General features: G+C 40.9%; 1 protein-coding gene across 1 annotated transcript in view; it reads left to right on the forward strand.

Moving 5' to 3' along the window:
* Positions 1-16,240, forward strand: part of RNF207 (ring finger protein 207) — a 1,144,530-nt gene that overhangs the window by 713,697 nt on the left and 414,593 nt on the right. The window contains exon 10 of the mRNA XM_044063578.1: positions 668-736. Coding sequence (XP_043919513.1) covers positions 668-736 — 69 coding nt within the window. The remainder of the gene's footprint in view (positions 1-667; positions 737-16,240) is intronic.

A 16,240-nucleotide genomic window follows, 5' to 3' on the forward strand; every position in this document is an offset into this window, starting at 1 on the left:
GTTTGAAATGTCGCTTTGTTGACAGCTAAATGTTGAAAAGGCCAAATCCTGAACAAATGGAACAGCAATTTTTTTGCTAGGGAAAAAATCACTGGGCCGTCTTTGGGACTTTGCCATTTCCTCTACTGTGGTGCGATCTTGGAGTTGGTATATTTAAGTAGGGGGGTGTGGGGGGTGAAGTCCCCCACTTTATTTTGTATTTGGGCTTTTTTTTTTTGTGGACCAAAGATTTTTTTTTCCCCTAGGGAAAAAAATCGCTGTTCCGTTTGTTTGGGGTTTGGACTATTCGACATTTAGCTATCGATAAAGCGACATTCGAAACATTGAATGTTTGCTTATTTAATAGGGAAGCGGCTTGTTATTTCTACATAACATGCATCTTGTCATACATTATTTTTATATGATGCATACAGTATGGAGCCTTATTGCTTAACTATTAGAATACTGCACATGGGTAAAGAGAAGCTTGCATGCTATATGTTTTCTATATTCTGGAAAATTCTGATGGAAGGCTGCAAACCCAAATGGGTATAAAAAAAATATTATGATACTGTGAATCTGGAGTCATAAAATGAAATGCTCTGGGTACTGAATGCATAGCTATTGTCTTATGTACCAATCTTTTTTGTCACATTATTAATTGCATATATTGATTTCCTTTCTCCAGCAATTGATGGAACGTCTACAGAAAATAGTTAAGCTACCTCACCGACTTAGACCAACTCAGAGCAGCAAGGTAAGAGTTAAATTGTTGAAAAATTTGTAGCATACATGAAGCACAGGGTTTTGCATAATGGTCAAATGAAAGACACAGGTCAGTGGGATTACATGCTCAAGTGACCAGATAAAACACAGATTAGACTGGAAGGGTAGAAAAGGAAGGGTAAGCAGTCCTGTAGACTCTGGGCATGGAAAACAAAAACAAGGCTAATTATGGTATAACTAGGACTCAGGTACTCATCATCAAACTTGGAACCATTCAAATGACCAGATGAGCTGTTTAATTTAAGGAGATTTCCAGATGTCAGTACATAAATCACTGTCATTTTCATAAACAAACTCCATTTGCAGCATTTCTGTATGTGAATAGTATCAAATATATCTTATAACAAATTTAGCTTCGTACTCTTCCATCCTTTAGTACTAACGAATTGTTATTGAAAGAGTCCATATTCACCTTATAGTGCCTGTATACATAAACCTATTCCAACCTTAAAAGAAGTATCCTGGGGATTTAGACATGCAGTATCTAATATAAGAGCTGTGGTAAAAAGGAGCTGTTTACACAATGAGGCAATTTGTGAATTTTGTGAATCAGAGACAAGTTAGCTGTTATGAGGAAAGACCTCATTATCTGCCTATCCCATAACAATCCTCCCTACTGTAACCCCCAGGCAGACACCCACTCACATATACACTGATACATGCAACCCTACAAATACACGTACAGACATGCACCCTAACACTACTTGTCTGATAAACTGCCTGGCACCTATCTCTATCACAATGGGTGAACACAAGCTTTTGGCCATGTTCATTAAAATGAGTGGCCATAAGCAACTGTGTTACTTTATGGTCAGCTGCATAAATGCCTTAATGTAGGCATTACCAGGAGAGATCACTAGTATGATGTAGTATGATGTCTAACATGATGGAAATGTGACATCTGAGCTTCTGTCTCAAAGCTTCAAGAATTCTTCCTAACTGTGACAAGTTGGTCCTTCCTCATTTTAAAAAAGTGGGGCCATTAAAAACAGAAGTTGCCAGATTCCCTAAATGATATGGCTAAGTCAACAAAAATCATACCAGGACTAACAAAAAAAAATTCTAAAGCAAGACTGGCAATTTACAGCACATAAAAAGTAAAATAGGAGATTTTACATGAAGCGCTGAGCAGTAACTTTGCAACTGTGGGCAATGGCATGACCACTACAATCAGTATATCAGGAGTTCACTAAGATTAATTGAAAGCTGATTATACAGCAACTGAAATGGATCCAGGAAGAAAAACTGTCACTTTCTCAGAATTTGGATGCTTGAGTATAGCAGAAGGCCAACATGAAGCCCTGCAGCAATGATGTCAGGAGGGTGGCCTCCACGTGTGACAAAAGCAGTCAGCTGTTTGGTGATAACAAGACCACAGATAACTGATACTGGTGGAAGAATATTCTGCTCACTGCTCTCTGAGATCAGAGGTGATGGAAGATGCTGAATGTTGGGGCAGCAGAGGTCCCCATGGGGCATTTAGTGACATGAAAACGGAATTTTTGTACCTTTTTTTGCTTTACTATTTACTATGATAAAAGAAGCATATGTGTGATATGCATTGTATATATTCACAACTGGAGTTGCATTAAGAATAATTGCACAGAAATTTCATATTAAAATTATAAATTAAGCTACTGCCTTTCTTCAACCTATTCTAAACGAGAATGGGACACACACTTTCAATTGAATACATGGCCTTTGACTACACTGTTCACATGAATGACCTGAGTGCTAGGAACCTGGAAGATTACAGGAAAATGAGAGGGAGGGATTAGCAGGCAACACTGAACACTGGCTTCTGTGTGGTATTTGGATATTGCAATACTTAAGCTACACAGTAGTGGGCAACAATTGTAATTGTCGTATAGCATGGAATCTGTAGAGAAATCTTTTTCTGTCCATAGTCCTGATAGCGCACTGTACACTTTACACTGTGAATTTGGATATAGCTAAAATAGCGTAGCTATTAACAAATTCAGAATAAAAAGGTACACAGTGAGCAGAGTCCATGCTTTGGCATTGTTTGACCTGTCCTAGCATGCTAGGGACCATGTTGACTTCTGAGTTTCATTAAAAGAACACCACACAAACCCACAGACATATACAATTACAAACATTGCTACCTAAATTGCATTATGAGTTTTTAGTCTTCCTAGTTTATCTGTAATGAAATATAATGCAAACTTGTGTGTAAACATCTTGGGTTATAGAAAAAAAACAAGTTTTGGAAAATTAAAAATGCAGCTGCAAAAAAGAATGCCATTATTACTGCTCCACTTTATGTTATTTATAGAAGTAGTTATAACAGTTCTAGTGCTGTGATCCCCACAAAAGCCATGGCAGGACTAATATTTCAAAGAGACATTAGTACAGTGACAAAAAAGCAATATTCTGATAATTACTCAGTACCAGGAAACCTTATCTAGAGTCCTAACCCAACTTGTTCTTATCATGGAATCATTACTTTCTGTTTGGTGAAAGATAAATGGCCATCTTGCAGCTTGCAAAATTTGGGTTTGGGTAATCCGTGTAGCTCCTACTATACAAGTTGTCATGGAGGATCCCCCTACCTTGTTGGATGCATGCATTAGATGGTTCCCTATTATATTGCCGAAAGTTTAGCTTGTCAAAATGTGAAACATCAACAACTAAGCTCTGAAATGGCAAAACCATGAACAGCCACCTAAGCAAACTTTTTCTCAGGGAAAAAAATTTGCTTGGCCGTTACGGAGAATTTGCCATTTTCCCCGATATAGAGCAATCTCAGAGTTATTATATTTAGTTAGGGGGTGTGGGGGGGCACAGTCCCAAATGGGGGGGGTGAAGCCCCCCACTTAATTAGGGTTTAAAGGTTTTTGTGGGTGTCCATCAGCCAAGCAAATTTTTTCCATGGGAAAAAATTCGGTTAGGTGGCCATTCGCGGTTTTGCTGTTTAGGAGTTTAGCTATCAATGTTTCGCATTTCAACATGCTAAACTTTTGGCAATATAATAGGGAAGCCATTAGACTACCCAGTTATAAACAAGACAGTGGCTATTTCTACAAATATGAGGGGATACAAAGGATATGAGGATAACTGTTAGAATAAATAGCACAATTTATGTGGCAATTTCTCTCTTTATGAATGCTTGATAGTTTCTGAAAATCAGATGTAGACCTAATTATTTTAGAAGGGTTGTAAAATTAGTAATTTTATCAAAGAATGTTCACACATAAACACGCACAAATACACATACATCATGTACACACACAGAGAAGCACAACTACAGACTGCTGGGAGGAGGATCATTAGCCCAATTACAGAGTACAATGCTCCTTTTGATATGTACCTCACAAGACATCTACAACAACTGGAAAGGCTGCAGAAATACCTCACAAAGAGGATTACTGGCCTCAAAAAGATGCCCTACACAGACCGTCTCAAAAAACTCCAGCTTTATCGCCTACTCAGAGGCGATCTCTGCCTAACATATAAAGCTATGTCAAACCCAGAGCTGTTGGGCATGCTCCACTTAAAGAAATCCCAATTCCTCCAAGCTACAAGCTCTAGGGACCTAAACCTTGTCACCACAATAAACAGAACATGCTGGAGGGATAGATTCCTGTCCCAGAGACTTCCCATACTCTGGAACAAATTACCTATCTATATCAAACAAAGCTCCTCATTAGCACTCTTCAAGAAAAATCTTGATGATTGGATGGGAAATAGGAAATTTACCTCGGGGATCACCTCTGTGGCTCTGCTCGACAGGGTCACAGGAGAATAATTTTCTTGGGTGGCGAAAGCCAAGGTATCTTTTTGGCTAGGCTTATATAGGTCCTAGGGCCAATAGCCTAGTACCTACCTATGAACCTATGATCCTGTGACATATTTTAGCATGCACAAGGAAATTGGAACACCTCACAAATACCTATGCAGTGGGAGGCTTGCAAGTTATGCACAGAAAGTTCCCCAGCTGATAAATGAACTGGAGAACTAAGCATTTTAAGTACCCCTTTAACTGTTGAGCATTTTCATCCAGCATGGCCACAGAATATTGACTTGTTTTCCCTAATTTTCCCCTATAAAACTGGTTCATCATTTATTAATGAAGTTTTCAAGGAATCTTGATGGCATAATATAAACCTTCAGTGGTCTGGGCTTCTACCCTAAAAGATAAAGGAGCAGCTTGAACTTTAATGACAAGAATATTCAAAATGTAAGTCATTTTTTATGCTTCATCATGTCATGTACAAATAATGAGAAGCTCACTTTTATACAGATGCACATACTTTATGTTTTGATAACATTTCTTTGGTATACTCTAAAGAGAACTGACAAGTTACACATTTAATTTCAGCCAATTATTTTCTCAAAGTTGCAATCTGTCAATTTACCAAGGCCTGTCTGGTCCAAATTCCACCCTAACTTCACATAAGACTATCAATCTATTATGTTAAAATACTATGACCTTTTCAGAACATGGCCACTTGATAATTCCGCTTTGTTTTTGATATTGTATTGTGTAACATCTTTTGGGAAAATTGATGATAGGTTAGGTTAGGTTCATACTAGGCTAACTGCCCTTGCAAGCCATTTTATGCCTAGCCAATTATCCCTTGTGAAACTCAAACCTTGCAACTTGTGTTTGTAAGGCAAACACCTTAACCATTAGGCCACCCTCCCAACCCTAGAATCTCAGATATGGGCATACCTCTCAGAGCATGTAATATATGTGTATTTTTCTACAACAGATACAAATGACAGAAAATATTATTTTTTGCTAGATGTAAAAGAGTGTTATTGTTTTTTATTTTATAAGAAAATGTTAGTAATATGATTCAGATATACAATGAATGTCAGCTTCAAAAATACAAAATAAACATAGGTTCATAGGTTCATAGGTTCGTACTAGGCTATCTGCCCTAGGGCATTTATAAGCCTAGCCAGAGTGTGTGTGGCTTTCACCACCCCTTAGGATGAGAATACTATGCCCATTTAGGGTTTAGTTTACTGTGCCTCTGTCTAGTAGTGACACAGAGATGACCCCCGGGGTAAACCAACGATCTCCCATCCACTCGTCAAGATTTCTCTTGAATAGAGTTAGTGAGGGGCTCTGCCTAACATGGATAGGGATTCTGTTCCAGAGTGTAGGGAGCCTCTGGGTTATGAATCTGTCCCTCCAGCACGTCCTATTTATTTCTGTGTTGAGGTTTAAGTCTCTTGCTCTCTTGGCTCTGATGGATTTGGATTTTCTGAGGTGGAGCATGTCCATTAATTCAGGACTGGACATGGCCTTGTACGTCAGGCACAGATCACCTCTGAGTAGGCGGTATGCGACTGAATAGAGCTGGAGTTTTTTCAGTCGGGCAGCATATGACATATGTTTAAGACCGTTTATCCTCTTGGTAAGGAAGGTTTGGGGTCTTTCCAACTGCTGCAGGTGTCAGGTAAGATACTTCCCAAATGGGGCATTGTACTCAATCATTGGCCTGATAAGAGAAGAGTACAGGGGCACAATGACCTCTCTTGATCTAGATGTGAAACCCTTCATGATTAGGTGGGCAATATAGAAGGTCTTCCTAACCACTTTGGCAATGTGAGTGTCAAATGAGAGGTTACTGTCAACCTGGGTCACTAGGTCCCTGATTACCTCTTCCGTACTTAATGGATTACCACCTATGAGGTAATTTGTGGGTACCTTGTTTTTCCCAAAGGGTATGACTATACATTTTTTGGCATTCAGCTTAAGGCCATGGCTCTGGCACCAATTATCCGTTTCTATGAGGCCTCTCTGAAGGATGTTTGTGTCCGCTGGAGTATCAATTATGGCGCCCAGTTTGCAGTCATCTTCGAACTTTGTCAGCCACAATCCTCCTATGTTTGCCTGTGCCTCGGAAAAATAAATGCTGAACAAGAGGGGTCCCAGGACTGAGCCCTGTGGGACACCGCTTGTGACTGGCTTAGAGTCTGACATAGCTCCAGCAACTCTGACCCTGTGGATTCTGTCCTTGAGCCAGTTTGCAACCCATCTTGTGACATATGGGTTTACATTTAAGCTGGTGAGTTTGTCTATGATGCCCGAGTGGGGTATTGTGTCAAAGGCTTTTGCAAGGTCAAGGTAGGCTGTGTGAACTGCCTTACCCTCATCAATGGCCTTAGTGACTGTTTCAAAAAAGTCGACCAAGTTCAAAAGGCAGGATCTGCCCTTGACAAAGCCAAATTGGGTAGGATCCAATGTCTGTAGGTCCCCAATGTCTTTGTTTATGCGTTCCATAATGATCCTCTCCATAGCTTTGCAGACCAGGCTCGTCAAGCTTATGGGGTGGTAATTTCCAGGGTCCGTAGAAGCACCGCCTTTGTGAAGTGGGACCACTGTTGCCGTATGCCACTCTTTGGGTACGTATCCTGTAGTAAGGTTAAGATTAAACAGCAGCCTTATGTGTGGGTTTAGTTCCTCTTGGAGTTCATGTAGCACACAGCCCGGGACACCGTCCGGTCCCACTGATGCTGTGTTTTTAGCTTTAGAGAGGGCGGCTCTCACCTGGGCATCTGAGATGTTAGGGAGGCTACACTCTGCTGGGATTGTTATTTCTCTTTTGGGGGGGGGAGGAGAAATTTGCACTGAACCTGTCTGCCAGAATGTTGGCAATGTCAGTGGGTTCAGTGTATTTTGTGTCATTTTGGACTAACTCTGAGCATATCTGGGAGTTTCCACCCAGGTTTCTAACATAGCTAAAGAAGGCCTTGTGATTGTCTTTTGTGTCTTTTGCGATTTTTCTCTCAAAGTTGGCCTTGGATGATTTTATGAGTGATCGTAGTTTTTTGCTAGTACTGATCAGAGATGCCTTCCCTTTTAGGGATTTTGCTCTGTCATGTAGTAGCTTCCTCCTCCTGTTGTAAAGTTTGTTTATGGCTAGGGTCCACCAGACCGAGCCTACCTTTGGGGAATGGGTCTTGGTTTTATTTGGGATTGCATGATCCATGCATTCTTGAAGGTGCCCGTAGAAGGCATTTGTAAAGGATTCAGCAGTGTGGGTTGTGGTTTCCACTGGCCCAGGGGCCTTGAAGGATACCACTTCAGTCTTAAGAAGTGTGAAGTTGGCTTTTGAGAAGTTCTTCACTGTGGTCTTTTGTGCAGGGGTGGGGCGGGATGTGGATTTCCAGTGAGATTAATTTATGGTCTGATCTTACCAAAGAGGGATATACTTCGTGTGGAGCATTTTGTCCCCATGTTTGTGATGATCAGGTCTAGTATATTGTCTCCTCTTGTGGGAATGGTGACTAGTTGTTCCATCGCATTTGAGTTTATGAATTCTAGGAACCTTTGGGCTAGGGTGTTGGGGCTTGAGTAATGTTCCCAGTCTATGTTTGGGTAGTTGAAGTCTCCCAATATGTTGGTATTTGGAGAGACATTCATACTCTCCAGTGTCTTCAGGAAGGCTGTGTGGGGTTCCTGAGTTTGAGAGGGTGGTCTGTAGCATGCTACAAACTGTAAGGCAGTTTTGCCTATGGTTAGTTGCACCTGGATGGTCTCCGATGCTTTGTGCATTGCCACTAACCTGGAGGTGTGGGTATCTTTGATGAATATGGATACTCCCCCTCCTTTTGTGGTTCGGTCCAAGTTTTGGGGCCAGAAAGCATGATATGAGGTAAAACCTGATAGTGCTGGGGTGCTCTCAGGAGCCTTGAACCAGGTTTCAGTCACTGCACAGACATCGATGTTCTCCATACTGAGGAGGGCTTCGAGGGCGTGCATCTTGAGGTTTAGACTTCTGGCATTGAGCAGCATTACCCTTAGTTTTTTCCACTTGTGTTTTCTAGGGAGGTAGTTTTGTCATTTGAACCTTGCCTAAAAAGGCACTATGGGGTGGCAAGAGCCTTGGCCAATATCCGAAGCCCAGGGTGACAGGTGCAAGCCATCCCTTGCAGCGTGGCTTGTCAAGCATGTCATCCCAAGCAGACAGACATTGGATCCCCTTAGAATGACACCAGTAATTAAGCCAATTGTTAAAACTGATCATTTTGTCTTTGTACTGTGGCATCATTCTTGGTGAGGGTAAGATGCTGCTCAGGGTCAGGATCATACTGGCCTGGGCTACATAATCAGAGAGCTCCTCTATGTCTCTTTTCATGTAGTCCAGGGAGGTACGTCTCAGGTCATTCACACCGGCATGTACAATGACTGAGTCATATTTGTACTTGCTGTGGAGTGACCTGAGTGCTTGTGTTATGTGGCAGATTCTGGCTCCCGACAGGCAGCTTACTGTGACCTTTTCCTTGTTCAGTCTGGTGAGCGGGACGTCAGTGTGTCTGACTATGGAGTCACCTATTACAAGTGTGTCTGGCATGTTGTTTGGCCTTAAGGGCTGTGACTGTTTAGCACACTGACTTTGTGAACTATGTGTTGCATGTGCTATGTCTTGAGGTGGTGGTTGCTTGGGTGTCTGCTTTGGAGGCCTCTGTTGTTTTGGTAGATTTTTAATCAGCCTCCGAGTATGTTTTTGTGTGTTTATGTGTTTGGTTTGCAGTTGTGATAGTTCTATGTGAGACTGGGTTTGTGGTGTGTGTGGTTACCTTCTTCTCCTGACTGGTCTTGCCAGTACTGAATTGAGAGAGCTCAGCCTCCAGTTTGGCTATATAGTTGCATCTCTCATATATTTGTATTTGTTGGGAGGAGGAGAGGGTTGTCTGTGTACATGAGGCAATTGTAACATTGCCTCAAGATTCCCAGATTCACCAGCTGAACAGGAGAGGACGCCAGCAACTGACCCTTCGACATGCTAGAAATAGTGAAAAAGATTGCTGTGTAACTGAGTCAGAAAGGACCTATAGGGAAATGGGTACTCAAGGGAATTTAGGTGAATGAAGTACTTTCTTTTGTTTAAGAGTGCTTTACCTGTATAAAAAATGCTTTAGGAGCAAGTGCTGAGCTTTTCAGATAGAGTATAGGCTGTTTAGATTGCAAGTAGAGCAGTTCTAAGGGAACAATTGAAGAGCAGACTTTACGGAGCCAGAAATAGTTTAAACTTGATTAACCGGCACTGCCCTATGCTGGTCTATGAGCAACTTCGCGCTAAAGCGCGTAAAAACGGGCTTTATAGCAGGGGGTTGAAAAGAGCCAGGAACTGACCCAAAATGGCCAATAAACTACAAGTTGCTGGGCTGGAACCACTCCTCCAGGGACAAACAGGCCGCTCAGCGCTCCCCACTCCCACCGGCGAACAAAGAAGCTTCCTCCCATCCAAACAAGGATATGGATAGCACAGGAACTAAGACAAAGCCCAGAGATCAGCAAAATCTGAAGACTGGACTATTCTAGTTCAGAAAAGTGGGAAAACAAGGATTTTTTTTGTTTTTTTTCTTTTTTTTTTACAGAGACAGAAGAAAAAGATACAGTAGCAAACAGTAAATGCTATAAAACGGCTAGCGCACTTGAGTGTGTTAGCCTAACAGTTAAATTAAACAAAAATAACTTTTTAAGGTGCTAACAGTTTAAAATCTACACAGGTACAGTAAAAACAATATGCAGAGCTGTTTTTTAGGCGAAATGCAGTCGAGATGCTGTAATTAAAGCGAAAGCCAGAAAAAATACTTAAAATCCAGGAAAGTCACTCTTTCACTCTCTGCTGCTTGTAGAACTCTGCAGAACACCACGAGGAGCTGTGCTGAGTCTTTTACAAGTGAAAAAGCACACAAAAACGGGCTTTATAGCAGGGGGTTGAAAAGAGCCAGGAATTGACCCAAAATGGCCAATAAACTACAAGTTGCTGGGCTGGAACCAATCCTCTAGGGACAAATAGGTTGCTCAGTGCTCCCCACTCCCACTGGTGAACAAAGAAGCTTCCTCTTATCCAAATAAGGATATGGATAGCACAGGAACTAAGACAAAGCCCAGAGATCAGCAAAATCTGAAGACTGGACTATTCTAGTTCAGAAAAGCGGGAAAACAAGGATATATTTTTTTTTTTTCTTTTTTTTACAGAGACAGAAGAAAAAGATACAGTAACAAACAGTAAATGCTATAAAACGGCTAGCGCACTTGAGTGTGTTAGCCTAACAGTTAAATTAAACAAAAATAACTTTTTAAAGTGCTAACAGTTTAAAATCTACACAGGTACAGTAAAAAAAATATGCAGAGCTGTTTTTTAGGCGAAATGCAGTTGAGATGCTGTAATTAAAGCGAAAGCCAGAAAAAATACTTACAAATCCAGGAAAGTCACTCTTTCACTCTTTGCTGCTTGTAGAACTCTGCAGGACACCACGAGGAGCTGTGCTGAGTCTTTTACAAGTGAAAAAGCACACAAAAACGGGCTTTATAGCAGAGGGTTGAAAAGAGCCAGGAATTGACCCAAAATGGCCAATAAACTACAAGTTGCTGGGCTGGAACCACTCCTCTAGGGACAAATAGGTTGCTCAGTGCTCCCCACTCCCACTGGTGAACAAAGAAGCTTCCTCTTATCCAAATAAGGATATGGATAGCACAGGAACTAAGACAAAGCCCAGAGATCAGCAAAATCTGAAGACTGGACTATTCTAGTTCAGAAAAGCGGGAAAACAAGGATATTTTTTTTTTTTTTCTTTTTCTTTACAGAGACAGAAGAAAAATATACAGTAACAAACAGTAAATGCTATAAAACGGCTAGCGCACTTGAGTGTGTTAGCCTAACAGTTAAATTAAACAAAAATAACTTTTTAAAGTGCTAACAGTTTAAAATCTACACAGGTACAGTAAAAAAATATGCAGAGCTGTTTTTAGGCGAAATGCAGTCGAGATGCTGTAATTAAAGCGAAAGCCAGAAAAAATACTTAAAAATCCAGGAAAGTCACTCTTTCACTCTCTGCTGCTTGTAGAACTCTGCAGGACACCACGAGGAGCTGTGCTGAGTCTTTTACAAGTGAAAAAGCACACAAAAACGGGCTTTATAGCAGAGGGTTGAAAAGAGCCAGGAATTGACCCAAAATGGCCAATAAACTACAAGTTGCTGGGCTGGAACCACTCCTCTAGGGACAAATAGGTTGCTCAGTGCTCCCCACTCCCACTGGTGAACAAAGAAGCTTCCTCTTATCCAAATAAGGATATGGATAGCACAGGAACTAAGACAAAGCCCAGAGATCAGCAAAATCTGAAGACTGGACTATTCTAGTTCAGAAAAGCGGGAAAACAAGGATATTTTTTTTGTTTTTTTTTCTTTTTCTTTACAGAGACAGAAGAAAAAGATACAGTAACAAACAGTAAATGCTATAAAACGGCTAGCGCACTTGAGTGTGTTAGCCTAACAGTTAAATTAAACAAAAATAACTTTTTAAAGTGCTAACAGTTTAAAATCTACACAGGTACAGTAAAAAAATATGCAGAGCTGTTTTTAGGCGAAATGCAGTCGAGATGCTGTAATTAAAGCGAAAGCCAGAAAAAATACTTATAAATCCAGGAAAGTCACTCTTTCACTCTCTGCTGCTTGTAGAACTCTGCAGGACACCACGAGGAGCTGTGCTGAGTCTTTTACAAGTGAAAAAGCGCGCAAAAACGGGCTTTATAGCAGGGGGTTGAAAAGAGCCAGGAATTGACCCAAAATGGCCAATAAACTACAAGTTGCTGGGCTGGAACCACTCCTCTAGGGACAAATAGGTTGCTCAGTGCTCCCCACTCCCACTGGTGAACAAAGAAGCTTCCTCTTATCCAAATAAGGATATGGATAGCACAGGAACTAAGACAAAGCCCAGAGATCAGCAGAATCTGAAGACTGGACTATTCTAGTTTTTTAAATAAATGGCAAAACCAATGGATTCAAATTGCTGTAAGACTACTGATGGCACCTAGCAATAAAGGCCATCTCTCTGTAAACTTAAGAAATTCTATAGCAAATTTCTCAGAATAATATATCATAACTCTCAGACACAAAATGCACTTAGCAAATGGTTTCAGTTGTAAATGCACATACAAGTGTATTGCACATGTCTAAATGGGAGGTGGGATCACAAGTCCAGTAACAGTGTACAGAACAGACATTCAGCACATCACTCTCACTAAAAATCAGAGTATAATGTAAAATGTCAGACTTCAGCTGCTTGAATTTTTGTTGGACAGTTGGGCATGACAGTAGCGTCTGTAATCATTTTGGCATCCACAATTGTCATCATAGCAATTAGAATGATTTAGGTTCATGGGTAATAATCATAAGAGCCTTTTTAAGCCAGCAATGCATCCCAAATCAATGACAAGTTCTGGTACCCTTGATAAGTGTAAGTAAGGGCTTGGGAGATGAAACATTTACAAGCAGGGGCTTGACCGATGAACTATTTGCAGGCTGCCTGTGTCCATTAGAAATAAATGTGCCAAACCAGAGATGAATTTCATGCTCCCCATCCAGTTTTTCAAGTTACACTTGAATTGCATTAGAGAGGATCTCTGTTTCACATGGATTGGAAGTCTGTTCCAGAGACTGGGTAGTCTCTGGGATAAATGCCTGTCTCTGCAGCAGGTCCTATTTATATCACAGGCAAGGTTTAAGTCTTTAGAATGGGTAATTATGGTGCTGTTTGTTTTATGGATATGCAGGAGGTCCATCAGAGTCTGGTCTGACAATGCCCTGTATGCCAGGCATAGATCTCCTCTCAACAGCCTGTAGGAGACAGAATACAGGGATAGGGCCTGGAGGTGGGTCTGCACAGGACACATTACTTATTCCCTATATTTTTTTAGTGAACCTCTGTAGACATTCCAATTGTTGGATATGCCTGGTGAGGTGCATACCAAAGGGGGTACTGTACTCAGTGATAGGTCTGATGAATGCGAATACAGTGGAACAATGATTTCCTTGGACATAGATGCCATACCTTTGTTTACATAGAATGATTTCCTCACTACTGTAGACATGTGATGGTGAAAGGATAGGTTGCTGTTTATGTGTGTCCCTACATCCCTGACTAGTGGGTCAGCTCTAATGGGTGTGTTGTCAATACAATAATTGCCAGGGGTGGATCACTTCCTGAAGGATACTCTTATGCATTTCTTGGCATTTAGTTTTAGTCCATGGCACTGACATCAGTTGTTTGTCTGTGCCAACCCTTCCTGGAGAACATTTGTGTCAGTGTGGGAGTCAGTGACAGCTCCTAATTTGCAATCATCTGCAAACTTAGTCAGCCAGAGACCACTGACATCAGCCTTGACTTCAGAGAAGTAAATGCCAAAAAGGAGTGGTCCAAGGACTGATCTCTGAGGGAATCTACTTGTGACTAGCCTTTTTGTAAAGGTGGACTCCCTAATTCTAACTTCCTGGGTCCTATCTGTGAGCCATTTGGCTATCCACCAGGTGACATAAGAGTCTGTTCCTAACCTTCTGAGCTTGTCAACAATACCAGAATGAGGTATTGTGTTAAATGCCTTGGCCAAGTCAAGGCAGGAGGTGTGAATCATTTTCCCATCATCCATTGCTTTGGTGACCTTCTCAAAGAAGCTTGTTTTTTTTTAAATAGTTCTGTTCTTCTTCCTGGTGTGTACATCTGCATCTATGCAGCTATTAATATGTTTGTACAGGGTTTCTGTGAACATTTCTACATATGCAGCAGTGTTTTCAGGTTTTATGAGGGTATGAAATGTTGCCATGTTATTACCTAATAGTAGGAGGTTATCATTAGAGAAGTTCATGAATTAGCTGTGGTTCCAGGTTTTATTTTTACTTCAAAGGAGAACATTTTTTGATCTGATCATACCAGAGAAGATATTACACTAGGGGGTGTGCAGCACTCTACCATATTAGTGAGGACCACATCTAGTATCCTTGCTCCCCTGGTTGGTATATATTCAATCTGGTCTAGGGAGTTTGTGTTTACAAAATCCAGGAATCTCTGTGCCTGTAATTTGGTGTCATATATGATTCCCAATTAATAGTGGAACAATTAAAGTTGCCCATGAATATGGTGTTGGGTTGGATAGTGAGTGTTTCCAATAACTTTAAATATATGTTATGGGTTTTCTAGGTCATAAACAGGGACCTATAGCTTGCAAGGAAGTGGTAAGGAATTTTGCCAATGTGGATTTGAATGTAGGGAAGCTCATGTGTATTGCACTGTTTGACCGGCATTGAGGTGTACTTATTTTTTATGCAAATCAAAATAATTCCACCCTTAGTCCCTGGCTGTGTAGTAGTTAGTGTAAATGTGTTAAGGCATTATAGTCTTGCACTGCCGGTGTGCCCTCCATGACTTTAAACCATGTCTCAGTGACTGTGAGACATCAGCATTATCCAGAGTGAGGAGAGCTTGTAGGGAGTGAAGTTTTTTGTTTAGACTCCTAGATTTGAGCAGTAACATCTTTAGATTTCCTTGGTTTTTATTTGCTATATTAGAAGTAAAAAGGCACTATGTGGAGGATAATGTTTTAGCTAATATTCAAGGCGTAGAGGGAAGAAGTATTGGGCATCCCTGGCAAAGCAGCATGTTCTGTTGACCATCTTCTTCCATGCTGACAAATGTTGCATCCCCTTTGAATGCCATCAGAAACTAAGCCAATTACTAAAGTTAGTCATCTTCTGTTAATATTGTGGCATCACCCTTGGAAAAGATAAAGTGCTGCTGAATGCTAGGTTCATACCAGCCTGGGACACATATTCCGAGAGCTCTATTTTATCTCTCTTCATATAGTCTAGGGAGGTACGTTTCAGGTCAGTTACACCCACAAGTACTATGACTGAGTCATACTGGGACTTGTGTGTAATGTGATGGATTCTGGTCCTTGGTCAGCAACTGACCATGATCAGGATCTGCTGAGTGTTGTCTGTAACACTTTGCTCCTAGGAGAGCTGCCATCTTTGCCCCACCCTAGCTAAACCTCTACTTTGATTAACTATCCAATATTTCTCTCTGAAGAGCTTTTGAATTTCATTATTCTATAGTTGCAGCTCCTGCATGCATTTTTGAACGATAAAGATTTATAATGTCCTATTTCCCCTTCAGAATTGTGGTGAGTACATTTTCTAAGTTGTGTAGACCATGAATTCTGTTTATACTTGGAAATACACATTATCATCATCTAGCTGCTACTTTTTATCAAAGGATACCTGGCCACAGTGCTTTACTTGGAGGATTGAATGCAGATCTACAGCTGCACCCAGGGATTCATTAACATGCATGAACAAATCACACTTAGTCTACACATTTTGTGACAAACTCATGTAATATGCAAACCACTAACTATGCCTACATGTTAAGCAGCACCTGTTCATAGTCAGTTCACCTACTAGTGGCCATGGTGAGGTGCAGTGAAGGTTGAGCGTGCAATATAAGCAGGTTGCAAATACACTCAACAACAGTAAGTGAGCACACTTGGATAAAACAATACAAGCAATGTTAACTTCAGTACATAAGACGTGGGGAGATTCGTGAGTAAAGTGCATTTATATATAAGTAGATGAATGTACAAATATTACTAATTAAACATTAATGATAACTTATATAAGTAATTGTGTCCACATAGGGACACATCTACATAAAA

This window comes from Protopterus annectens, chromosome 2.part1 (assembly GCF_019279795.1).
Source record: "Protopterus annectens isolate FY-2018-M chromosome 2.part1, PAN1.0, whole genome shotgun sequence".
Lineage (NCBI taxonomy): Eukaryota > Metazoa > Chordata > Ceratodontiformes > Protopteridae > Protopterus > Protopterus annectens.